Here is a 27,666-nt window from a genome sequence, read left to right on the forward strand (position 1 = left end):
AGGGACATGGCGCAGTGCGAGTGTCTTTTTCTTAGAAGGCGCCTATGGGCTAAGTGGTGGTCAAGTTGGCATGGTCAGTAGTATTTTTTTTGTGTAAAACTCACGAATGCGAGTTATTCAATGTGGCATTTCAGTGAGAGCTTGGCAAAAAATGCATTTGCACGTTCTATTCTCTGCTGCTTCACTTTAGGAGCACTATAAACAAAGCACATGAACTCATTTTCAAGTGGCATTCCTTTTTTAAGTAAGTTGCACGCACTTGATGTGTGAGGGTTTGGCTCAGTGTTGGTAGTTGGTTAATCTGCCCTAACTTTTTCGTTACCACAACTATTCAAATCGATCATCTCTGATCGGCACTTTCGATCATGGATTTTGGCATGTGGGATTTGTTTCTATTGCGCCCAGCACTTTCTAATAGTTAGTCCAACCACTCAACCTTCAGAATCAGTTTGAATTTGGCCATTTTGACAACATAGTGATTTTTGACAGACCTTTGTCAACCAATGTTTGTGTGTTGTTGGGAAAATGCGCTTTGGTGGTGAACTTGACAAAAACACTGCCCCTCATGGTTAAGCTACAGTACCATCATTGATTTGTAATTGAAAGAACCTTTGCAAGTGAATATCAAATTAAGGTGTCAGCTTCACAATCATACAGTGCTGAGCAGTAATAATTACCTGAAATTTATGCCAGATAATAAATAGAAAGGTGCTGCTAGAAGTAAGTGAAAATCATTTACACAAACACTATTTCTGAAGGTTCGCCAAATCCACACATCGCTGGGTTACGATGTGCTGGCGCTGGCTACAGAGCTTCATATCACGAGAAGAAGGCCACCAGATTCTGGCCTTGACTACGAAGCAATGCGAGACATTTTAGAACTGCACGATATTGTTCTTTCTTTTTTAATACGATCAGTAAAAATGCAAAGAAATATGCCGAGTGCACATATTGGAATTCCAATCTATGCGGAGTGAAAAGAGTGCTCATGGAAAGTTATGACACTTGACCAGCTAGTGAATTTCAGTGGACATGTGATTTATCAAGAAATTGTTCATATTGCAGGCATGCATTTATGTTCGATCACCTGCAGGCTCTTATTGTCGAAGAACAAAAAATTACAGATAAATTTGCACGAGGGCACCTGTCTCACAAAAAATCCAAGCAATGCTTCACTGCATGGCACCAGTAATGAAGCAGCACCTTGGTTCGCATTTACTTTGTTTATGTTAACAGAAGCTTTGTGTGTAAACTTCATTATTTTTTATACTGTTTCTCAGTTACTCATATTTAAAATGTATATTCAGAATTTTTTTTTGTTATGAATACTCTTGCATATGATGGGAAATTGCGCACTGTACCAGCTGGCAACCGGAAATTACTCACTTTTCACATTTTTATTTATTCTCAACTTCTTTGCTTGCTCTACAACATATGTTTTTTAAAAATAACATTTCATTGTGCAAAACTTGGTATGCTTCAATGCATGCTGGAGTACTTTTCAAACTGGAAAAAACTATCTTTCCAAGACATATAACAAATAACCTATTTTGCACGGTAATAAAAGAGTTAGAAAGCCACAATATTTTTATTAGTCTTCATGAAGGATGATTTCTTATCTAGTTTCATTAATTTCAATTTTAATTGTAATTTACTACACTACAATGAAAGACAGCATCTAATGTCTCTTATGATTTGATGAGTCTATTTTGTTGTGTCTTGGCATGTGTTAGGGTTCTATGGTGCAGTTTTCCTAATATCTGCTCTGGTTTTTTGCTCAAACACTGCCATAATTATTCATCATTTGAACCGAATATTCGCGTGTAGACTTGTTATGCTGTAAACGAGCCCTCAATTCATTCACTTGTTTGTTCATTTTCGGTGAGGATATCATCCTGGTGTACTTGATACCTTCAGTTAGCATGTGAGGACTTGCTAATCGGCCACAACTTGGAAAAACGTGTGCTACTCGACATCACTTGACAAAACTGGTGCTCCACACTTGCTCATTCTCACAGGATTACCCGCCCGGAGATTTCACTCCTTTGCCAACTGCGCCAGAGTGTGCCAAATCAGATTTACTGTACTATCCTGATGATACCAACGTAAATTGCGCCAAACTGCGTCAAAGTCTTGGGTTTGGGGGGCGTCTGCTTCGGCAGTAGCCACACCGGGGCGTGAAAACGTGTGCAGCTTGTTCTTGGTCCCGCCAAACTCATAATGACGTACGAATAAAAGTTCTGCTGAAGAAACAGCAGTCACGTGTGCATCCCAAGTAATCTGTGATGCTATACTCAGTGCCGAAACGCCTCCTATTGCGTAAGTCGGCAAAGCGTGCTCTCTGCAAAGGCCCGTGACAGGTAGGCCTATTGGTAGCGTGTAAGCATGGCGGTGATTCATCGGCACTCGTCGTTCATTCCAGAAACACTGCTGATATCTTGTTTCAAGAACTGTATTGGACGTAGTTGAAGCAATTTTCACTAATAACTGCACGCGTGCTTGCAAAAAACCTGTCAAGTCTATTTCTGGACATAGCAGAATGAAATTTGAGACAACACTACAGGATTAGATATAAGAAGCAATATAAAATTTGCCATGCTTTGTGTCCACAGAAAAGCACATGAATGGTAGAAATGCATCAACACTTTTGGATCTTTACTAGAAGAGCTTTTTCGTAATTCCTTTCACCAGCAATCTGCATTTGTGATTGCTCTTCCGGTAAATGCCTCTAAAAGGCCCTGTCTTTTCAAGCTCGTGAGGGCAAGGGTCCCTATTCGAATTTTTCGCCTGCATTTTTTAAAAAGGTAATCTCAATGATGAATATATGCCTTCAAGTTACAGTAGCTACAATTCTCTTTTAATACATGCAGATGTATCTAGTGGGCCTATCGCCGATTTCCCTGGTATGTCCTGGTGTCGCAAGGGTCACTGTGAAGTGGCTACACTATGTCACTCGCCCTCCCATCACTTTCCAGAGTCAATAGATGACAGTTACAAAAAAATTGCAGATCCTTCGTACCTTAGGTATCGATGCTATTCGAAGCGTGCGCATGGAAGATGACTGTATTGTTATTTTTTTATTGAGCAATACGTCACGATGTGGCGCTAAAGATATATTTAAGGGTATGTACAAACATCCGTTAAACGTCCACATATGTTTTATATAACCAGTTTAAAAGAATGCATTGGCTGGGCTAGTTGCTTTATAATGTTGAAAATTGGACGCACAAAATCGACAAGGACAGGAAGGGAACACAGATAGATAGGACAGGGCCTTGTCCAGTCTAGCTGTGTTCCTTCCTGTTCACGTCGATATTGCACTTCCACATTTTAAGATATGAACGTTGAAACGTGAGTAATATTGGTGGGCGTTGCAGATGGAATTGAATTTTGGCCGTGTCGGGTATCGTTTCAGTGGACAAACAGACAAATGAACAGACAGACCGACCAAAATTTTGGCGTCGAAGTACCCCAAGAAAGGCTATAGTCTTTAAAATGCAGTACAGTGGCCGTTGAAAAAAGGGCCGAGAAAGCAAACGAGGCTTATTCATGCCACGGGCGAAAAGTACAACACAAAGGGTGCTGCGAGCACGTCTTCGTGGCAAAAGGGGATTCACGGTGACACACCGCTGAGGGAAACAGGCCATCACGACTATGCTACGTGCTCTCACGATCAGGGAAAACCGGGCCCGATCGCTTGAGTGAGGGCAAAATTCGCTCGGGTTGGCTTCGAGAGGTTCGGGTCGGCGTAGTAGGAGCATGCGTGAAGACACCACACTGCTCTTTGGCCTTGCATTTAAAAGGGGCCACGAAAGGTAAGCGTTCGCCATGGGCACAAGGCGCCGTTGGCGAAGTCAGAGCGAGCTCCAAACAAATGAAGCTGACGAATGGCAAAGAAATGCGTGCTTACCCGTTGTTGTTTTGAGGGTTCCTGCGCTAGAGTCCCGAGAGACACTAGCGCAGGGCCACAGTCGGCATCCAGGTGAGGGGGGTCAATGCCACTCACGCTTCTCCAGCGCCGGCAGACCGCGGAGGAGGGGGAGAGTCATGTTAGGACATGAGAACGGCAGAAATGGGCGACAAAGCCCGTGCAATGGAAGCGGGCTAGCCTCCCTTCCCACAACGCCCAGATATTGCCCAACAAAGTGCACGGGACAACAACCGCGCCACTCTAGCTGAATGGGTGGTGCATCAGACATGTTATCCAAAGGTTGTAGGTTCAATTTTAAATGGTGGCAAGTTATTTGGAATCCAGTTTGTATCTACAATGTATCTTGTAGATTTCGTATCTACAACATACTTTATTACATCCTTGATGGGGGCGTCAATATTTTTTATGCCTTCAAGTCTGTATATTGACCCGTGTCTACATGTAAACGAAAACAATGATGGTGGGATTCAGCGGACACTAGATAGTGGGCCTCTGGCTTGACTTGAACAATGAAGAGGACAATCTTGCAGCTCAGCTGTTGAGAACACGCTGCTTTCGTTGTCTCAACGCGTACCTGTGCTTTGTTCCCGTTGTACCGCGACACTGTTGGAGGTACTGGATCGCAACCCTGCCTGATGCTCCACACTCCCGCTGGGAGCCGTTCATCCAGTCCAAACGCATTGTCACCAATTGCAACTCCTGTGCATCGTTCCAGTCGACGGTTGCGAGGCCTCGCGCCAAAGCTCTCTCTCTCGCTGGAACTTCCCAGGCACCGCTCACCTCGACCAATGGCCAACGACCAATGGCCAACAAGTGCCCAAAGGCAGCTTTCCGATGCACCCATCTCAAGTGACCATCTATCAACCACTCGTTCTTGATCGATTTAGTGGCGGCGCCTATGAAGATGCTGAGAACTGGCTTGACCACTACGAGCGTGTTGCCTAGATAAATCAGTGGCCGGAACAGAAAAAGCTTTCTCGAGACTATTTCTACCTTGACGATGGTACTCGTAATTGGTATGAGAATAGAGAAGCCAATCTATCAATTTGGCCCGACTTTCGACAGCAGTTCATCGATACGTTCGCCAATGTCGATTGACGCGACCGTGAACAGCAGTTATTGGAGCTATGTGTTAAAAAACCTCATGAACCATTGCAATGTTTGCCAAAGACATAACTCGTCTCTTTCGTCGAGCTAACCCGCACATGACGGAAGATAATAAGTTAGGTTACCTCTTGCGCAGTGTCAAAGAACAGCTTTTCGCCAGGCTACTGCGCAACCCTCCAAGTACCGTGGTTGACTTTATTAAGGAGGCTACAGCTATCGAGCGGGCGCTTCATCAACGCTGCAGGCAATATGACCGCATGTCGAGCAATGTCCAAATTAATACTATCGCTATGACATCTGAGAGTCAGAGCTCCTTGCAAGACTTGCTTGGAAAGATAGTTCACGAAGAACTGCAGAAGTTCCGGACTCCGGTTGCTGAAACGCCCATTGCTTCGGTCGTTGAAGTCGTGCACGACGAAATCCGCCAAGCGTTGTCTACGGCTGGTCTTGAGGCTGAGCAGCGTCCCATGAGCTACGCCGCCGCTCTCCGACATCTACCACCCGCTACGCAGACGCCGTACCGCCAGGCACCAATGGCCCTTTGTTCACCGCCCCAAGAGCAGACACTAAAGCAACCACCCATGCCACAGCCATACAACCAGGCATCTACAGCCACGCCATAGGCATCGACGCCAAGGGAGACGCTCAGACGTCCACCGACACAAAGAACAGATGCATGGCGCACAGTCGACAGGCGTCCACTTTGCTTTCACTGCGGAGGTGCAGGCCATATTGCCCGTCGGCACTTTCCAAAAGGCACGGCTGTCGCTTACTTCGACGATGTCATAGATGCTGAAGTCTGCTTGGCGGTAGTCGACGAGGCGCTAAAGCTCGATTCAGCGCCTGTTCTAGACCTTAGCATTACTTTGCCAAAAGACGAGCGACGCAGACTCCTTGAGCTTTTGGCCAAATACGAAGACTGCGTTTTGACAACATCAAGAGTTGGCCGCACGCCTCTAACCAAGCATCGAATAACTACCGAGGAAACGGCGAGGCCTATTCATCAGAACCCGTATCGCGTGGCTCCAAAAGAACGCGAAGCGATACAACAGCAGGTAGACAGAATGCTTGAAGATTACGTCATTCAGCATTCACAGAGCCCCTGGGCGTCGCCTGTGGTCCTCGTTAAAAAAAAGACGAAAGCCTGCGCTTCTGTGTGGATTACCGGAAGCTAAATCAGGTAGCCAAGAAGACGTATATCCACTACCTCGTATAGATGACTTTCTCGACAGACTTCGACATGCTCGATACTTCTCTTCAATGGACTTGCGCAGTGGATATTGGCAAATCGAGCTGGACCCGAGAGACCGCGAGAAGACCGCTTTTGTGACACCAGATAGGTTATATGAATTTAAGGTCTTGCCCATTCGGTTTGTGTTTAGCGCCTGCTACCTTTCAAAGACTCATGGATACCGTGCTTTCCGGGTTGAAGTGGAAAACCTGCTTAGTATATCTGTACGATGTCATAGTGTTCTCCGCAACGTTTGACCAGCACCTTGAAAGGCTTGAAGTGGTCTTACGAGCCATACGGTCCGCGGGCTTGACGTTGAAGCCCGAGAAGTGCCATTTTTGCTACGAAGAGCTGCGATTTCTTGGTCACGTTGTCAGTCATGCAGGTGTTTGTCCCGATCCTGAGAAAATCGCAGCCGTTGCACAGTTCCCTGTGCCAACCGGTAAAAAGGCTGTCAGACGCTTTCTTGGCCTCTGTGCATATTATCAACAATTTATGGCGGACTTCGCACGCATAGCATCACCGTTAACTCGCCTTACAAGATAAGTGGTCACTTTTGAGTGGAATAACGAAGAGGAAGCTGCTTTTAACGATCTTCGTCAGCGACTACAAACACCTGCAGTCCTTGCGCACTTTGACGAGAGAGCCCCTACGATGCTTCACAGCGATGCTAGCAATGTCGGTCTGGGAGCTGTGCTTGTGCAGCAGCAAGAGGGCACCGAAAGGGTAATCGCTTATGCAAGCAGAACGTTAACACGTGCTGAGGCTAATTACTCCACGACCAAGAAGGAATGTCTCGCCATGGTATGGGCGGTTACAAAGTTTCGCACGTATTTATATGGCCGCCCCTTCAAAGTAATTAGCGACCACCACTCACTGTGTTGGTTAACGAGTCCTAAAGACCCTACAGGGCGATTAGCACATTGGAGTCTCAGGCTGCAAGAGTTCTATATGGTAGTCATACATAAGTCAGGCGAGTGACATATGGACGCTACCTGTCTGTCCCGTTCACCCATTGAGTCGGCAACCCTGTCCGAGAAGGAGGAAACGGCATTTCTCGGTGTCCTCGGCACGACCACCATCGCGCAGCAACAACGTGACGGCGCTGAATTGCTTGGCTTAATTAACTACTTGGATGGCATATCTCAGAAGGCGCCAAGAGTTTTCACAAGAGTGTTGTCCGCGTTTTGTTTACGGGGCGGAGTACTCTACAAAAGAAACTTTTTGTCGACGGGAACCGCCTATCTGCTCGTCATCCCAGCAGCCCTTCGCACCGAAGTACTCAAAGCATGCCACAACGAGGTGACCTCTGGCCATTTGGGTTACACGAGGACGTTGGCCAGAGTACAGCAGAGGTATTACTGGCCGAGACTAAGCACAGCCGTGAAGCACCATGTTCGTGCCTGTCTCGACTACCAGCGCCGCAAGTCACCGCCGACTAAACCAGCAGGCCTCCTGCAACCCGTGCAGGTCCCAAGAGCTCCATTCTACCAGATCAGCATGGACATTTCCAGCCCACTACCTACTTCTACTGCAGGGAACTACTGGGTTATCGTCGCGACGGATTATCTCACCGTTATGCCGAGACAAAGGCTATCCAGAGAGGTACAGCAGTGGAAATGGCAAGATTTTTCATCGAGAATATTTTACTGAGGCATGGTGCACCAACCGTCGTGATCACAGACAGAGGAACCGCATTTATGGTAGCTCTTTTGGATCACGTCCTCATGCTGAGTGGGACAGCGCATCGTAAGAGCACCGCCTACCACCCACAAACGAACGGGCTGACAGAGCATCTAAACAAAACCATTCAAGACAAGCTTTCAATGTATGTAGATGTTGAACACAAAAATTGGGATGAAATCTTGCCTTACATAACGTTTGCGTACAACACGGCCAAGGAAGAAGCGACCCACATGACCCCATTCAGCCTCGTTCATGGGCGAGAAGTACGAACTATATTAGATGCGATGCTGCCGCACGAAGGTGACGACATCAACCCAGACGCCGACATGTTTACGGAATGCGTGGAAGAAGCTAGGCAACTTGCACGTTTACGGATCCGCCAGCAGCAAACGTTTGATGCAAACCGCTACAATGCTCACCGCAGAACAGTCGCCTATGAAACTGGCGACAAAGTATGGGTTTGGACGGCCGTACAAAAACGAGGACTTTCCGAAAAACCTTTAAGAAGATACTTTGGGCCATACCGAGTGCTGCAACAACTGAGTGATGTCACTTACGAAGTTTTTCCCGACAGTTCGTGTAGTATGAAGCGTCGCCAGCACCATCCTGAACTCGTTCACGTAGTGCGCATGAAGTCCTACGTCAGCAAGTGATTGCGCGAGACTTTCATAAAAAAAAAAAACTGCATTATTGACTTTGCATCAGGTCGATGCTCTTTAAGATTGAGGCAAATGACCCGTGTCTACATGTAAACGAAAATGATGATGGGGGGGGGGGGGGGGGGGATTCAGCGGACACTTGGTAGTGGGCCTCTGGCTTGACTCGAAAACTAAGAGGACAATCTTGTGGCTCAGCTGTTGAGAACACGCTGCTTTCGCTGTCTCAAGGCGTATCTGTGCTTTGTTCGCGTTGTACCGCGACAATATATATGACTTGTTTCTTCCAATTGAACTTTCAGTTGTTAGACAGCGCTTGTGTCGTGTACTTTCATGTATTTTTTGTGCTTTTTGTGCGCTGATCGTGATGAGGACACTTTGTACCCTTCCATTTAGGCTATAGCTACTACACTATATTTGAAAACTAGAAATACAATACTCACCATTTAACAATAGGAAGAGAGAAGATGGAAGCTTGCGATGAAAAACAGCCGAAATTTTGAGAAGTGGACTTGACAAGCCCAGTTTGGGGATTCTTTCAGTACACACCAGTTATAACAAAACTGTTTGTAGTGTAAAATTGGCTATAAGGTGTTTCTTTCTGACTCGCACTTACCCTTCCAGAGAATCCCACCTATAGTTGAATCTCATTAGTTCGAACACGCCTAATTTGGACTTCTGGTTGATTCGAACTCACGCTGTGGTCCCGTCAAAGCTATGTGTATTCCAATGGGCGAAAACGCCCTGTAATTCGAACGCTTAGTTCGAACATACTGCTCTGCGAAAGTGCTCTTGGTTGGCCAATCCCGCGACGGCACCTCCGCCACCTCAACGCAGCGCGCGAAGAAGGAAAAGAAGGAAAAAAAAAGGCTGCGGAGATACGTTTGCTTTCCATCAAGTGCCGATCTACGACACGTCTGTGTCATGCTTCTCCATTTTCTGTCCCTGCCATGCAGAGACCCTTCTTGTTGCAACGTTGCACGCAAAGAGAGAGAGGGAGAAAAAAAAAAAGGAAGCTGTCGCAGAATGTTGGCTTGCTGATCTGCGACACGCCGGTGCCACGCTTTCCCTTTGCCGTTCCTGCTACGTAACGTAGAGACCCTTGTCCTTCCAGCGTCGTGCGCGAAGAGAGCAAAAAAAAAAAAAGCTGCTGTGGAGTGTTGGTTCTCTCCCAAATGGCGATCTGCTCCCCCCGCGTGGAGATGCTCCTCCTTTCTCGTAATGTGCTGGCCACGCTCGGGCTGCGAAGCAGAGGGTAGTAGCAGAGGCGCAGTCATTGCCATCGTCTTTAGAGAGTGTTGGCGCTGGACTTAGCTGCACGCCTCTTTTCTTGCCAGGAGAACGCTGAAACCGAAGTTAAAATGCTTTGCAAACTGCGTGTGAAATTGATTGATTCGCTGCAAGGGCAAGTGTGTGCAGACGGGCATCTCCGATTACTTCAATTAATAACGGATGTCCTGTGATCTGTGAATAAATGTAAGTCTTCTAAAGCTTCCCTCTCACGTGTTAGCTCAACGCACATGTGTCACTGCATGGTGGGCCCTTCATTCATTTAGCTTTCTATTATTCGAACTTCTTTTAATTCAAACAAATTTTTGGGCCCCTTCGAGCTCAAATTATTGAGATTCGACTGTATAAGCATATAGTCTATTGTGTAGCCCCCACCCCCACCCCCCCAAATGAAAGACCGTTTGTAACATGCCTGCTGGGAAGATCCCACTGTCAAGTGAAGTATCAAGCGTGTTTCACTGCAAAAGAGTGCCCAGTTGGGGAGAGGTCAACGAGCCTGAACTGAAAGAAGATGAGATGCATGGCGGACAAACAGGGAGCCAAGGGATAAAGAAAGAAAAAAATTGTAGTCGCAGTATACCACGAGCTTTCAGATGCACTGAGTGAGGAAAGGGTGTGGTTGCCAAGGCACCAGAGTCGCATTTGCACTCGCTGGCTGCTATGCTCCGACTGTTTGCCTGCTGCACTACGCACTCTACACAAAATGTGAACCTGTGCCTGTATCAAATGCGTGTTACCATTGTTTCAGGAAAATGAATAGTTGCGTTATTGCGGAGTGCAGATATGGTTTGTGTACGCAGTCTAAGCAGTGTTCCGCGAATTTCATGTCTATATGATTTGTTGCCCATGCTTTCACCTTTGCTGTCAGCTCATGAGCTCACAAGCCTGGCAGGCTTTTGTAAGATAGCTTCCGTGGCTCATCTTTGAGCCAGAACAGTTTCGTGTGCACTGCCTTTGCTTGATTACATGAGGGTGATCACTTCACCCTATGTTATAGTTTAGTCAAGGTTCCCGCAGCAGCATACCAACACGCAGGCTCGGCCTAATTAGAGAACCAGTCGTGGTCATTAGTGTCTGCAAATGTTGCTGTTTTTTACCAAGTCAACTAAACTCTTCATGGTAGCTGCAACACTCGAAGTGCTCTGTTTTGACATCAAGCATGCTGAGAACATTAACGTATTTCACTTTATATGCAATTTTTGTGGCTGCTTGACATTGTTTTTGTGTAGTGTGGTTCCACATAGAAGAGTATGCATAATTGAGGAGGTCCAAAAAGTTTGTTGGCAACAGTTCGTGAAAGGTTTTTTATTTTTTGTGAAGGCAGCGGGGTTCTTTTTTTCAATATTTGGAACTTCGAACAAAGCAAATAGCTTGGTCGCATTCTGAAACATGAGCAGTTGCTAGCTTTGCATATTTTGCATTTAAATGTGTGACCTTTCACTAAGGTTGTTTCGGTTATAACACTTCCAGCGCAGATGTATGCAACTTTGTTGACTCACATTATGAGCTGTCTGCAATGTGCTGCCTCTTTTAGATTTGTTGATTTTATTAGGTTGTGCCATAGGAAAGTACTAGCCCTTGCCCTCTTTAGTTTTTTCACAGCGCGCACCTTGCTGTTTATTCTGACACTTATTCTTATTTGTCTCTTGGCTTTGCTTTGGATGAACTGTTTTAGCATGGGGCCACATAGATTCATTTGCACAATTTTATTATATTGTCTGGATGGTTTATCCATTGTCCTGACAAGCCACAAATTGTCATTTGCACAATTTTCAGGCTTCTGTGTTGTTACTGTTGATGCACTGCAATAGCAGCTTGGCATTCCTTGAGCTCACTGACTTTTAAATCCTTATGTCTAGAAAACACACAGATGCAGTGCTCATGGGAACTTATTCTTTGATTGTGCTTGTTCGAATATAGGACATCTTTTGTGAGTTGTTTTTCTAGGAATAAAAATAAAGCGCACTCTCAATGTTCTTGCTGCTCTGTGTGTTGATGTGTTCTTGTCTTTTTTACACCAACAGAACAGAAGGCAAGACAGATTACATCAGCCTGAAGCAGTTGATTGCATTTCTCAATGAAGTAAGTTGCACTGCCTTGTACATAGTGTCTCTAGTGCTTGCTCTTTTTTGTGTAGCCTGAGGTCTTTCTGGTTAATTGACTTCATTCTTTTATGTGTGATAGCAATTGAATTGGACATCAATGGACGAGCCCTGTCATACATGCATGCACAATTTCAGTGTCACCGTGACTGGGCAGCTTCAAAGCAATTGGGGCTGTGGGAACAAGACGTGGGTCAACTGTTTGGTCTTTACCCACATTTGTCATTTTATCTGCACATGTGTGTAAAGAAGATGACTGTTCAGTCAACTAAACCTGCTGTGTGTAGGTAGGTTTCAGAAAAAAATGTTGACAGAAGGCAGTATTGTGCATAAACCTATGTGGGGAGCATTATTATTAAAGGCACCTTATGAGCAATATTGTGTCTGTGTCCTTGTGCTTATATAGGTAATGGGTAATATATAGGTAATTGGCTAAGTGGTATGCATTCATATTAGAAAAAAAGATTATAAAACACAAATAGAGACCTAATTGCATCAGTGACCTAGGTGTGAGCACTTGAGTGTTAAAACACAACACAGGCAGTCACATGACACATGAGAGCAGATACCGTATATACTCGTGTAAGGGCCGCCCTCGTGTAAGGGCCGCACCCCAACTTTGAAAGCGGATATTTCGAAAAAAAAAAAAAACAAAAGTTCAAAATGTCCCGCCAGAAAAGTGTAGTTAGTTCATTTACAGCCAGATGGCGCTGCACGCTTTTCCGCTTTTATTCTACTTCCGCCGACGCGCCGACCACGCTGTTGACAGCGCGCCGCCATATTTGCCTTGTGCGGCCTCTTTGTTGGCATCGTTCCTAGCATCGTGTCGATACGTTGGCAGCGCGACTTCAGATCGGTGTCGTCGGTGTCACTTTGTTGGTTGTAGTGAACCCTGCAGAAGCCAGCGCACGTGACGGACGATGGGCCGGCATCTGAGATCATTCACTGCAGCATTTAAGCTGCAAGTGATTGACTATGCCGAGGAGCACGGGAAGCGGGAAGCTGGACGAAAGTACGACGTCGATGAGAAGCGCGTGCGTTACTGGATGAATCAGAAAGATGCCCTCGCCGCTACTAACAGGAGCCGAAAGGCGTTTCGCGGGAAAAAGTGCAAGTACCCGCAACTCGAAAGCGAGCTCGTCAACTACGTCGTCGACACACGAAGGGACGGCTACGCCGTATCGACTGACATGATACGCGTCAAAGCCCTCAGCATCGCTCGCCACATGGAAATACCCCCGGCACAATTCAAGGCAAGTCGGGGCTGGGCTACGCGGTTTATGAACCGTAACCAGCTTTCTATTCGGCGCCGAACGACGATTTGCCAAAAACTGCCGCGCGAGTACGAAGACCACGTCATTAAGTTTCATCGCTTCGTGAATGCTCTCAGGAGGGAGCATGAATACGACCTGTCCCAAATTGGGAATGCGGACCAGACACCTGTGTGGTTCGATGCACCGGAAAGCACCACAGTGGATTTAAAAGGTGCGAAAAGTGTGTCTGTGCGCACGACTGGTGCAGAACGCCAAAGGTGCACTGTGATGTTGTGCATCACGGCAGACGGCAGGAGGCTTCCGCCGTACGTCGTATTTAAAAGGAAGACTCTCCCAAAAGAGAAGTTCCCTCAGGGAATCGTCGTACGTGCGCAAGAGAAGGGCTGGATGTCCGAGGAACTGGTCGTTGACTGGATTAAGACCGTCTGGGCAAACAGACCTGGAGGGCTGTTACAACGGAAAGCCCTCCTTGTTTTGGACAGCTTTAGGGGCCACTTGACCGACCGCGTCAAGAACCGAGTTGCCGCAACTCGTACGGACTTGGCCGTCATTCCCGGTGGCCTGACGAGTGTGCTGCAGCCGCTCGACGTATGCGTCAACAGACCATTCAAAGTGGAATTTCGCCGATGTTACTCTGAATGGATGGCTGGAGGCGTCCACGAGAAGACCCCTACAGGACGGCTGAAGCGGGCGTCGCTCCAACAGGTGTGTGAATGGATTTTGAATGCGTGGCGTGCCATGTCAGTAGAAGTAGTTGCTAAAAGCTTCAAGGTAACGGGAATTTCGAACTCCATGAACGGCACCGAAGATGACCGTCTCTGGGAAGACGCGGACGCCGAGGCGAGCTCCTCCGAGAACGAGGACAGCGAAATGGAATCCGAATAAAAACATTTCTGGCATGTCATTTGTGACTCTTGCACTCTGCTACTGTTGCATAAACAGTACAGACCTTTGGCCTGTACTGCCTGTACTAAATCGGCCTGATTCGTGTAAGGGCCGCACCTAGCAAAATTTTCGAAAAAAAAGTGCGGCCCTTACACGAGTATATACGGTATGTGGGATAATTGTGGTGGCCTCTTCCAAAGATTTTGGACCAGGCTGGGCCTGCCCTTGAGTGCAGTGGTGCATTGCCTTTCACTGTTGTTTTAGTACAAGGTGGAGCCAAGAAGGATGGTTTCCTGGCGCATGTGGTGTCTATGCACATCCAGTGTTTAAGTTTACAAGATGAAGCACACACCAAGAGATCCCCTGTGGATGTCGCTCTTGTGTCCATGTTTGCACAGGGCTTTGAGAACGAATACATACCAACTCTCTCTTCTCTGAGCTTGGTAAGACAGAGCTCACACAGTCCAGGTGAGCCATGCAAGGGCTTCTGAAACTGTACTTTGTATTGGTTCAAAAGCCTATCAGGCAATCAACACCCTCCAAAGAAACTATGCTTCTGTGAATATTCGAATTAATTGTACAGTATTTCAATTCACTTTAGTTGGAATTTAACTTATTGAAAATTTCAAAGTATTCACAATGAACGAGTAGGTGTATATAAATTAGTTTGCATGTAACCCCTCGTAAAGATAGTTTTATTGAAGTGTAGGGGTATTAAGCCATAAAAGTCTCTATGTAAATGTTTATTAGTTCGCATTTAATCTTCTGTAAAGGTAATTTTGCTGCAGTGAAGAGGTTCTAAGCTGTAAAAACACCCATCTAAGAGAAATCTGCATTGCCGCGAAGCTCGAGGCCAAGGTTAAATTAAATGATCATATTCCGGTTATATTTTGAGCCAAGAATAAGCCAATCTCTCCTCATGCGGACATAATTTTCAATTCCCGCCCAGTTGATTTTGTCAACCACTTTAAGTGCCCTGGTGTTGTATTTAGTGTGCACATGTCTTGGGGAGCCCACGTAAACTCGGTGCTAGCGAAATTAGCTCACATAACATGAAAAGTCGGTCGGCTCAAATACATTCTCTCTCCAAAACTTAAAATCCTAGTTTACAATTATCTTTTCTATTCACATCTTGACTATTCTCAACCTGTCTGGGGTGCGTCTTCATTTTCTAATCTACAAAAAGTTGACGTTATGCAGAAAGGATATCTACAAAATGTTTATAATGCTAGATAAAATGCAACAACTATAGGCTTCTTTCATAAAGCTGGTATTATAACCGCTCACAAATTATAGTATTATTGGCTGAGTTCTAGATATAAATATGAAGTAAGACAAAACATACATAATTTAGACACCCTTGCGCATTTGTAAACAAATGACCACTACTATAATATGAGACAGAGAGAGCATTGGATAGTTGTCACACCCCGCTTGAATACTGGTATACAGTCGAATCTTGATAATTCAAACTTGGAGGGGCCCAAAAATTTGTTCGAATTAAGAAAAGTTTGAATTAATGAAAGCTAAGTAAACAGAGGGCTCGGAAGTGAACATTCGACAGAAGTCTGTCTGGTTGGGTATGAAACTGGGAGATGATTTAGACTCCAACCAAATGTTTTGAAGAAGCCCGACGTTTCGGAACCGACTGTGTTCCTTCTTCAGGGGTGACTGCGGAGGCTACGTAGCAGCGTCGTCTTCAAAGCACTCGCGGGGTGGCTCATGACCCCTCTCTCTCTCTCTCTCTCGTTCTGCCCTGGAGCGCAGTCCATGTGAATACACTGGGGGAAGGGTTCCGAGAGAGCGGTTGATATTATGGGCTGTCCTCTGTATGTGCCACGATTCGAGTAACAACCTTCTCCTCCAGTTCGGCTCGCTTTCAAGGATGTTCTTCGCTTCAAAATTTATTTTGTGATCCAATGTCTCAGCATGTTCGGCGACTGCGCTGCGTTCTTTGTAGAACTTCTGCACATCGTTGGGGTGTTGCTTCAGTCGTTCCGGTAGGTTTTTCGTCTCGCTGATATACGACAAGGGGCCCTAGGCACACGGAATTTTGTAAACGACACCGGGGCGCCTGTCCATTGTCGGCCGGTCTTTCGGGCGAGGTAGGAGGCGGCCCAGCGTACACGAAGGCACGTGCGTGATGCGAGCCCTTTTCTTCCCGAAGATTCGCGCTAACATCTCGCTGGTTCCCGGAATGTATGGAACCGGTACGCGTTTCGGGGGGCTGCCAATTGAGGTTGATTGGTGTTTTCGTATCCTCTGTTGCTCTGTGTGGCGGGTGGTGGCTCAAATGAAGTTTTTGGGTATCCGTTTTTTCTGAGGTCAGCAATTACGCGGGCCTCCTCTTTCTTTCGCTCTGTGTCATTAGAGCATAAGTTCCTAGCTCTCTCGAGTAGCGTGGTGACAACCGAGGCCTTGTGGCAGGCGGGGTAGGAAGAATCGAATTGAAGGTAGCGGTCAGTGTGCGTTGGCTTCCTATGAACGGAGAACTCCAGGCCGTCACGCTTTCTTGCCACCTCGACGTCGAGAAAGGGCAGGCAGTGGTCGCTTTCACACTCGGTGGTGTATTGTATGGCTGGGTGGACAGAATTTAGGTGTTGTCTTAAGTTTTCAACTTCAGCCGTCTTAATGACGCAAAAGGAACCGTCCATATAACGCAGAAAAAGCTTAGGTCGTGGCAAGAAGGAGCTGAGTGCTTTCTCTTCTATGTACTCCATGGTCAAGTTTGCCATCATGATGGAGATGGAAGCTCCCATCGCGGTTCCACTGTTCTGCCTGAAAATAGTTCCTTTGTAGGAGAAATACGTACTGGAGAGGCAGAACTCCAGTAGACGACAGAGCTCGTCAACTGCCAAAGGAGTCCTTTCACTCAGGCTTGCGTCCTCCTCAAGTGCCTCACGGGCAGCAGAGACAGCAACCGCTCCCTCAAAACCCTTCCCCCAGTGTATTCACATGGACTGCGCTCCACGGCAAAACGAGAGAGAGAGAGAGAGAGAGAGAGAGAGGGGTCATGAGCCACCCCGCGAGTGCTTTAAAGACGATGCTGCTACGTAGCCTCCGCAGTCACCCCTGAGGAAGGAACCAAGTAGGTTCCGAAACGTCGGGTTTCTCCAAAACTTTTGGTTGGAGTCTAAATGATCTCCCAGTTTCATACCCAACCAGACAGACTTCTGTCGTATGTTTACTTTCAAGTCAATCAGCCAAGACTTCAAACACGATACGATGCAGCTCGTCAAGCGCTGCATACGCATTAAGGAAGGCATCTCAGTCTTCAAGACTCATCTCGACTTCAGCCGCACCTGCAAAGAAAGGAAAGTCATTCCTCAAAGCCTGCGCTTAAAACGACCTGTCCCGACCCCTGAGGGCTTGGAAGTTGTCACAGAGCCGAACAACGACTGATCAATGCCCGCTTTCATGAAAAGAATGCCTCTTTACGGAATAAGGAACTGGACTTGTTTTTCGCCAAGCGTCAACTTGAGCACCGCATCCCTGAGTTGATGTCTGCGGTCGACGCGTTCGCGGACTCCGTTGCGGCATCGACGGCAAAAAAGCACCTGACCACTCAGGATAAGAAACTCTCCCACCTGTTGAACCGGAGTTTCACCCAAAGCATCCAAAATTCCAGGTTTGCCACCGATCTTTCATCTCGTCCACTCACTGATCAGGAAACTTCAGTCCTGGCAAAGGGACATGGCTATAAAATGTCAACGACGCCCCGTCTACCGAAACTTGTCGCAGCTGTAGAAGAAGCCGTCCAAAGCGTGAGGCCGGGCGCCAGAGAAGAAATTAAGCTGAAATCAATTGGGATCCTTTCGAAATTACCGTCACAAAGAAGAAAGAACGTGACCACGGAGGAGAACCAGGCACATCGGGAACTACGGCGTGTGGTGTACACCTATCCCAAAGAAGTACAGCCACCAGCGTGGGTTCGGTCTTAGCGAGCCGTAGGGAACGCGTTAACCGTCGTCGTGACGAGAACACGATACTGCTTAAAGTCGCAACACTTTATTGGGGCAACACCAAACGCAGTACAGCCCGTTGCAAAGGTGCGGCGGGAAAGCAAGTAGGCTTATCCACGCCACAGGCATAAAAGTACTACACAGGGTGCCACGAGCACGTCTCCGCCGTAAAGGTGATCCACGGAGACACTGGGACCAAGGCCCGGTCGCTTGAGCGAGGGCAAAGGCGCTCGCGTTGGCTTCAAAGGGAGACGGGTCGACGTAGCTAGGCCACGCACTAGGACACCGTACCACCCTTCGGCCGTGCGTACGTAGTGGGGCAACAAAAGGTGAGCGTTCGCCTTCGGTGCGAGGCGCCGTCAGCGAAGTCCGACTAGCACCGAGCGACGAGGGTCGACGGACAGAACAGATTGCGTAGCTCACCGTCTGCAGTCCCAAAGAGAATCTCTCTGCCCGCTCTCGACGCAGCGTGCGAAAACCTCTCGGGATACTCCGCGCCCGGCGTCACAGTCAACATCCGCTACCGAGTGAGGGGGTTAAACGTCTCTCCGCTCCCCCAGCGCAGCAGACAGCAAAGGAGGGGAGACATGTCGGGACATGAGAACGGCAGAAAAGGCGGCAAAGCCTGCGCAAAGGCAGCGGGCCAGCCTCAATTCCCACATCCCCTCTCCTAAATTCGCCCTTACTGGTCTGCAAAAGGCAGCCCCGGTTGTCACACATGAAGTTAAAATGACACTGCTATGAGCGACAGCTAACCTCAGTTCAGCCCTGTAACTGCTGCAAAGAAAAATGATGGCAAAGGAGAAACAAAAACATAAATAACAAAATAAACACATGACACTATAAAAACAATTGCGAAAGGGAGCACAGGAAAGTAGCAGTAGTGTTCGTGGTACTGAAGCGGGATAGCGTCCACCGCGCGGAGGGGCCGAAGAACGTGATAATGTTCGCTAGGTGCGATGCCCGAGTGCGAGGTCAGAGGCCTGGAAGGGGGCTCTCTGGTGGCTCGTTGCTGCTCTTAATTAGCCGCGAGTCCGACGAACGCCGCTTAAGTTGCGGTTCGGAGGCCCCGCATTTCTGGCTCGATGACGGAGCTGGGACGTTGCGGGAAGCCGGACCTCTCCAGTGACCAGGGAGGTCGTACCAGAATTGGCTGCGAGGTGCCCTGGCGTTGGCCGGCAGCATATAACTGCTTTCAGCTGGCCTCGCGCAGGAGCCATGGTGGGAAAGGCAGCAAGGCTTCTTCGACGACGGACGAGATCAGAGCACAGCCAGACTGTCTGACGTCAGTGGGTCAATGCCCCCCCAGCACCTCCAGTGTCCGGGTCGATGGGGGGAAGCCATGACGCACTCTTCATGGGCACCCACTAAACCATCACACACTTATACAAGCACAGAAACACGCACACAGACACACCGCCGATGGCTGTGCGAGCGTAGGCGCAAAGCGTCCTTCGCCTCTCTCTCCCGGCAAAAGCACCGACACTCAAGGTCACACTCCCTTCGCGGTAGACGAAATAAACACGAAAAAAAAGTAAAACAGAGCAAAATGATATTCAATATCTGGCCAAAGGAAGATAAAAAACATAAAATACAAATAACATCTAATACTAGACAAAAGAAACATAAAATACTCATGAACAAAAAAAAAAGAAAAACTGGCAGCAGACTGAGCGGGCTCGACTTCATTATGAGAAAAGGCCGTAAAAAAGCTAACTCATACTGAGGCTAGACGGTAAACTGAGGGCCTTTGGTTGTGGAGAAGTCCGCTGTCCGACGCGAAATCACAAAGGTGACCGCTTCCTCAGATTATACCGGTGCGGGGTCCGAATGTGGTCCGCCGCTCCGGGTGTGCCCGTTGCTTGCGCGAAGTGCCGTAGGGCACTGGCGCGAGCTCGTCAGACCGTGACAAAAGGCTTCAGGTCTGCGATGTGGGCACGGCCCAAAGGGGATCTTTTTATTTTATTTCCAGGTACTGTTGGCCGACTGGGCCGTTACAGGGGTGGGGTAGAAAACTGACATAACAACCGTCATGTTATGCGTAAAAAAGAAATGCATAGCCGATACAAAAGGAGTACATCACTATACTACGTTCTACGATTTACATGCTACATCACATACATCACAAAATACACTTCCCAATATTACATCCTACAACGTACATGAGACAAGTTACAGCAAATAGATTCATAGTCAAAAGATGACAGGCACACACACCAAAAACAGCAATCACCGTTTACGAAGATTCACTTAGAAAATATTTCGTAACATTGTTTTCAAAATGTTCTGCAGTTTGAGAATCACGTATAGCATCGAGTAATACATTCCAGTCTTTTATTGTTCTAGGGAAAAAAGAGTATGCATATGTGTTCACACGGCATTGAGGAACTAGATATTTTCTGAGGTGGACACTTCGTAGGCTCCGCACTTGACGGGGAATTAGGTACTGCTCTGCATCAAAGTTAAATGTATTTTGGGAAAGCAGGAACAAGAATTTAAGTCTGGCTATGCGACGGCGGTCCACGAGGGGCTGTAAATTTAATTCTTGCAGCATCTGTGTTACAGAATCTTTACAAGAATATTTTGAAAGAATAAATCTAGCCGCCCTTCTTTGTACCCGCTCGATGTTTTTAATTAATCCTTTTTGATAAGGGTCCCATATGATGCTTGCGTATTCCAGTGTAGGCCTTACTATTGTTAAGTACGCTGTTAACTTTACGGGGGCTGGAGCCAGTTTTAATTTGCGACGTAAGAATCATAACTTCTTTTCAGCAGTAGAGCGAATATTACTGATATGTTGGGTCCAGTTCAGGTCTTCAGATATTGTTACTCCTAAGTATTTACATCTGTTAACGGTAGCTAACGCAGTGAAACTTGGTTGAAACTCGAAATTTTTGACGTGCTTTACTTTGTTCTTAACTCGCAAAACAACCGTTTTTTCTTTATTTATTTACATTTTCCATGTTTCGCACCATTTCTCGATAGATGCCAAGGCATCGCCGAGTATTTTTTGATCACTATGGTTACATATTTCTCGATAAAGTAAACAATCATGGGCGAACAGTCTAACAGTAATATTTTGATTAATGTCGGAACAAATATCATTAGTATAAATGAGAAATAACACCGGTCCGAGTACCGACCCTTGAGGGACTCCAGATGTTACGTGTAAACGATCAGACTTGTAGCCGTTTATGTCCACATACTGCGTCCTACATGTCAGATATGACCTGACCCATTCTACTACATTGTTATTTATGCCAATCTGCTTCAATTTCTTAATTAATTCGTTATGAGGAACCCTATCGAAGGCTTTTGCGAAATCAAGGCATATTGCATCAGCCTATCTTTCGTTATCTATTGCTTTTGAAAAGTCTTGGATGGTCTCAAGAAGCTGCGTTACGGTTGATAGCTTTTGTCGGAAGCCGTGTTGGTTAGGATGTAGTAGTTTTTTATTTTTTAGGTACTGATATATAGCTTTGGATATAACATGTTCGAGGAGTTTGCAGCAGACGCAGGTTAAGGAGAATGGCCGGTAATTTTCGATATTCTGCTTGTCTCCGGTTTTGTGTACCGGGACCATTTTTGTTACAAGCCAGTCGGCTGGGACCCGTTTTTGTTTCAAGAAGGCATTAAAGATTATTTCCAAGTATCGGGCAACCCATTCAGCGTATCTACGCAAGAAAGCATTTGGAACCCCATCCGGACCAACAGATTTATGTTCTTTAATGTTTAGCAGGAGCGATAGTATTCCTTCATAGCTAATGCGTACTTCTGGCATGTCAGACATATGGGAGAATGATGTTGCTGTAGTTGAAGCACTACATTCGGAATCATTTGAAAAGACAGACTGGAAGAACTTATTATGGTAAGACGCAATTTTCGAACAGTCGGTTATGATTTCGTCGTCAACAACAATGCTGTATTGGCTTTGAGGGGTTTGTGCAAATGACGCCAAAACTTTTGCGGGGAAGACACCATGAAGTTTGTAAGTGTTTTCTCGTAATATTTCTGTTTTTCTTGCCTCAGCGTTGTACGCAACTGTGAACATAAGTTTTGATATCTTTTCATGATTTTTTACTTTCCTTTGCCGTCTTTTTTTGCTTCAGACGAACTATCTCTCGCGTTATCCAGGGATTACGCCTATTCTTTCTCTTTTTTCTTAAGGGTACGAATGAATTTACACAGTGAAAGATAATGGTTTTGAATCTTGTCCACAAAGAATTGATGTCATCATCAGGGCTCAGACTGTCTAGATGGAACAATAAGTAGTCAATGATGCTTGTGTCATCAGCTTTATCAAAATTGGGGACATGCGCAATACATTCTTTAACATTTGATGCAGGAACGTCGGCTTTACTTTGTACAAATACCAGTTGATGGTCCGATATGCCATTTTCTACTGCTACCTGATAATCTTCAAACCGTCCATCAAGAAATACTAGATCCAATATAGCCTGCGCAGTTCCCGTTTTGCGAGTGCCTTCCTGTACCAACTGCGTTAAATCGTTAGCGAAAGCAATGTCAAGCAGCACTTCACAGTCAGCTCGTTCCCGTGACTCTATGGTAAGTGATTTCCAATCAACCCGAGGCAAGTTAAAATCACCGGCAATTATTAACCGCTGGTTTCGAGTCTTCTGTTGTTCTACATAGTGCTGAATCGCCTCTAAGTATTCAATTGATGTGTTAGGGGATCTATAGATTGCTCCTATTACAACTAAATTGGTTCCTAATTTTACTTGGCACCAAGCGCTCTCGTGATTAGGGATACCATTCATGGTTACGAATTCAATATTTTCCTTTATTATGATTGCAACTCCTCCTCCTCTATTTTCTCTATCATTACGTATTATCTTAAAACCTGGAGGAAATAACTCGTAATCTTGTATTTCTGGTAGCAGCCACGTTTCGGTAACAATAACCATGTGAGGGTCATAACTAGCGAGCACATGTTCTAAATCACCAACTTTATTCACAAGACTTCGAGCATTAAGGTTTATAAGTCGAAAATCTGTATCCCGGATGACGGTATTTCACTGGCCACTATCTCTTGGTGTATCCTTTGGCGGCGCACCTTTGGTTTTCGGCAACTGCCGGATCCTTACACGGCTGTTTTTAGAATAATCTCATACGTAGACGTTAATACGTTCAGCTAGTACGCGCCACGGACGCTCACTGACAGTCGGCTCATAAGACCGGGCGGCTTTCCAACACTTGGCTCGACCGTTTGTCAGACGTTGCAGGCACGAAATAGCGATAAAAGCCATGCTTCCTGCTGGGCCAGGTCATAACGTTTCTCGGTTTGCAAAAAATTTCGAGCCACTCAGGTGACCGGCCATGGGTTCGTCGTGAAAGGATCGCGACAGTGCGGCTCTCAGGCGTCTGGGCATAACCACCCTAAACGGGTCGATGGACTCGTCGTCAGTGGCTATGTATTTCAGCAGGAGCCCGTCATGGTCCAGCAAAATGAATTTGCCGGGGACTCAGCGACACACGCTGTTTCAGCCCCCTAATCGCGCCCGCCGCAGAACAAGTAGCGTAATGGCGCTCCGCCTCTTCGAGACAGTTTATCGGCCCCGGCCGTAGAGCAAGCAGCGTATACGGCGCTCCGTCCCTCCGAGACTCGAAACGGATCACTTTGCTGAGCCTTCAATAGCTCTGCGATTCACATTCTCCCAAATAGGGGAGTCTGGTATCGCGCCCACTCAGGACCGCAGCAACCGCCGTGTGCATGGCGTCACGGGTTCGCTCTCGGCACGGTGGCTTTCGGAAAGTTCCCCCACTCAGCCGCTACGCAGTGCGCTGCTTACCTGGATAGCAGCCAAGGTCGTCCTCATGGGGACTCACCCTTTGCGCCGCTGTTTCGCCCCCGACGCTTGCATGTGCTAAGGCACCGCGAGCGGCTGTCGCACCGAAATCCAGGTTCTCGGCAGACAACAGGGGGCACGAGATAGCGCGTCAGCTACCATGTTGGTTGTGTATTCACTACAAAAGGGGGTGACGACACGGGCGAGCGCCGAAGGACGCCCGTCGATAGAGGCAGTGGCCTCTTTGTGCAACGCGGCATGCCACGAAGCAGACATGTTACGACGAGCTTGAATCGCGCAGGCGAACTGACTCGCTAAGAGCAGTCAAAAGCTAGAGCTTTTGATACTGCGTTGGGCACCAGTGTGGTGTACACGTATCCCGAAGGAGTACGGCCACCAGCGTGGGTCCGGTCTTAGCGAGCCGCAGGGCACGCGTTAACCGTCGCCGTGGCGAGAACACGATACTGCTCAAAGTTGCAACACTTTATTGTGGCTACACCAAACGCATACAGCCAGTTCAAAGGCGTGGCGGGAAAGCAAGTAGGCTTATCCATGTCATAAGCATAAAAGTACTGCACGGGGTGCCACGAGCCTGTCTCCGCGGTAAAGGTGATCCACGGAGACACCGGGACCAAGACCCGGTTGCTCGAGTGAGGGCAAAGGCTCGCCTTGGCTTCGGAGGGAGATGGGTTGGCGTAGCTAGGCCACGCACTAGGACACCGTACCACCCTTCGGCCGTGCGTACGCAATGGGACAACAACAGGTGAGCGTTCGCCTCAGGCGCGAGGCGTCGTCAGCGAACTCCGACGAGCCCCGAGAGACGGGGGTCGACGAACAGAAAAGATTGCGTAGCTCACCGTCTGCATTCCCGGAGAGTATCTCTCTGCCCGCTCCCGACGCAGCGCGCAAAAACCTCTCGGGAGACTCCGCGCGCGGCGCCACAGTCAACATCTGCTATCGGCTGAGGGGGTTAAACGTCACTCCGCTCCCCCAGCGCGGCAGACAGCAAAGGAGGGGAGACATGTCGGGACATGAGAACGGCAGAAAAAGCGGCAAAGCTTGCTCAAAGGCAGCGGGCCAGCCTCAATTCCCACAGGCGGGATCGAAGCATTGTCATCTTGCCCACCGGCAAGGGCAATTCGACGGTGGTGTTGGACAGCGAGGACTACGATCGAAAGGTTTCAGCTCTTCTAGAAGAGACGCATACATGCATCTAGTAAAGGACCCAACGAAGCAAACCCAGACACAGCTAAACAAGCTACTCGCAGAAATTTTCAAGCATTACCCGGATCTCAGAACACTTTACTTGCGACTAATCTGCCGTAACGGATCCGCACCGAGTTTTTATGGACTACCAAAAATTCACAAGCCTGACGTCTTTCTCCGACCGATTGTAGACTTCACTTCCTCCATATGCCGAGCCCTTTCAAATTTTCTACACCAAATCTTCGCCCAACTAACCCGGAAGACACCAACTCATGTCCGTGACGCCAGCCACTTCGTGCAGCTAGCGTCAAATGTGAGCATCGGCGATGACGAGAGCATGGTCTCATTTGACGTCATTTCATTGTTCACCAACTTGCCAGTTCCCTTAGCTGTCTCCGCTGCCCGTGCTGCACTTGAGGAGGACGCAAGCCTGAGTGAAAGGACTCCTTTGGTGGTTGACGAGCTCTGTCGTCTACTGAAGTTCTGCCTCTTCAGTACGTACTTCTCCTGCAAAGGAACTATTTTTAGGCAGAACAGTAGAAATGTGATGGGAGCTTCCATCTTTTTCACGATGACAAACATGGAGTACATAGAAGAGAAAGCACTCAGCTCCTTCTCGCCGCGACCCAAGCTTTTTCTGCGTTATATGGACAATTGCTTTTGCGTCATTAGGATGGCTGCAGTAGAACACTTCAGACAACACCTAAATTCTGTCCACCCAGCCATACAATACACCACCGAGTGTGAAAGCGACCACTGCCTGCCCTTTCTCGAGGTCGAGGTGGCAAGAAAGCGTGACGGCCTGGAGTTCTCCATTCATAGGAAGCCAACGTACACTGGCCGCTGCCTTCAATTCGATTCTTCCTACTATGCCTGCCACAAGGCATCGGTTGTCACCACGCTACTCGAGAGAGCTAGGAACTTGCGCTCTAATGACACCGAGCGAAAGAAAGAGGAGGCCCACGTAATTGCTGACCTCAGAAAAAGCGGATACCCAAAAAACTTCATTCGAGCCACCACCCGCCACGCAGAGCAACAGAGGAGACGAAAACACCAATCAACCTCAATTGGCAGCCCCCCGAAACGCGTACCGGTTCTATACGTTCCGGGAACCAGTGAGATGTTAGCGCGGATCTTCAGGAAGAAAGGGGTTCGCATCACGCACATGCCTTCGTGTACGCTGGGCCGCCTCCTCCCCCGCCCGAAAGACCGGCCGACAATGGACAGGCGCCCCGGTGTCGTTTACAAAATTCCGTGTGCCGAGTGCCCCTCGTTGTATATTGGCGAGACGAAAAACCTACCGGAACGACTGAAGCAACACGCCAACGATGTGCGGAAGTTCTACAAAGAATGCAGCGCAGTCGCCGAACATGCCGAGACGTGGGATCACAAAATAAATTTTGAAGCGACGGCTATCGTTGAAAGCGAGCCGAATTGGAGGAGAAGGTTGTTCCTGGAGTTGTGGCACATACAGAGGACAGCCCATAATATCAACCGCTCTCTCGGAACCCTTCCCCGACTGTATTCACATGGACTGTGCTCCAGGGCAGAACGAGAGAGAGAGAGAGAGGGGTCATGAGCCACCCGTGAGTGCTTTGAAGACGACGCTACTATGTAGCCTCCGCAGTCACCCATGAGGAAGAAACCAAATCGGGTTTCTCTAAAACTTTTGGTTGGAGTCTAAATCATCTCGCAGAGGGCTCCCCATGCAGTGGTGCATGTGCATTGAGCTAACGCACGAGGGGGAAGTTTCAGAAGACTTACATTTACTCATAAATCACAGGACATTTGTCATTGAAGTAATCGGTGATGCGCATCTGCACAGGTTTGCCTTGCAGCGAGTCAATCGATTTCGCACGCAGCTTGCAAAGCATGTCTACTTCGGCTTCAGCATTCTTCTGGCAAGAGAAGTTGTGCGCGGCAATGTCCAGCGCCGACAGTTTCTAAAATCGACAACAGTGACTGCATCTCCGTTACTACTGTTTGCGCCAAAGCCGCAGTGTGGCCAGCACATGACAACAAAGGAGGAGCGTCTCCACGCGGAGAGAAGCAGATTGGCATTTGAGATAAACTAACACTTCACGGCAACTTTTTTTTCTTTTTGCTCTGTTTGCACGCAACGTTGAAAGTAGAAGGGTTACGTGGCAGGGACGAGAAAGGGGGAAATGTGGCAGAGGCGCACGCGAGAGAGCCACACTTGGCGACAGCTGTTTTTTTTTCTTCTCTCTCTTTGCGCGCAATGTTGGAAGGAGAAGGGTCTTTACGTGGCAGGGGTGGAAAAGGGAGAAGCGTGGCACAGGCGCATTGCAGATTGGCATTTGAGAGAGAGAGAGCATTCCACCCGCAGCCTTTTCTTTTCTTTTCCTTGCCTTTTCCGCGCAGCGTTGAAGCGTTGGAGGTGCCGCCGTGGGATTGGGTGGGGTGCTGAGAACATTTTCAGAGCCCGGTATGTTCAAATTAACCGTGGCAAGTGCTTGAACGTTCGAATTACCCAGCGTTTTCGCCCATTGAAATACACATAGCTTTGAC

At 47.7% G+C, this 27,666-nt stretch overlaps 1 protein-coding gene across 1 annotated transcript in view; it reads left to right on the plus strand.

Annotated features, from left to right (window-relative positions):
- norpA (no receptor potential A) overlaps nt 1-27,666 on the plus strand; it is a 553,315-nt gene that overhangs the window by 158,395 nt on the left and 367,254 nt on the right. The window contains exon 11 of the mRNA XM_075865873.1: nt 11,926-11,983. Within this exon, the coding sequence (XP_075721988.1) occupies nt 11,926-11,983 (58 nt within the window). The remainder of the gene's footprint in view (nt 1-11,925; nt 11,984-27,666) is intronic.

This window comes from Rhipicephalus microplus, chromosome 6 (genome assembly GCF_043290135.1).
Source record: "Rhipicephalus microplus isolate Deutch F79 chromosome 6, USDA_Rmic, whole genome shotgun sequence".
In the NCBI taxonomy this organism is placed as follows: Eukaryota; Metazoa; Arthropoda; class Arachnida; order Ixodida; family Ixodidae; genus Rhipicephalus; species Rhipicephalus microplus.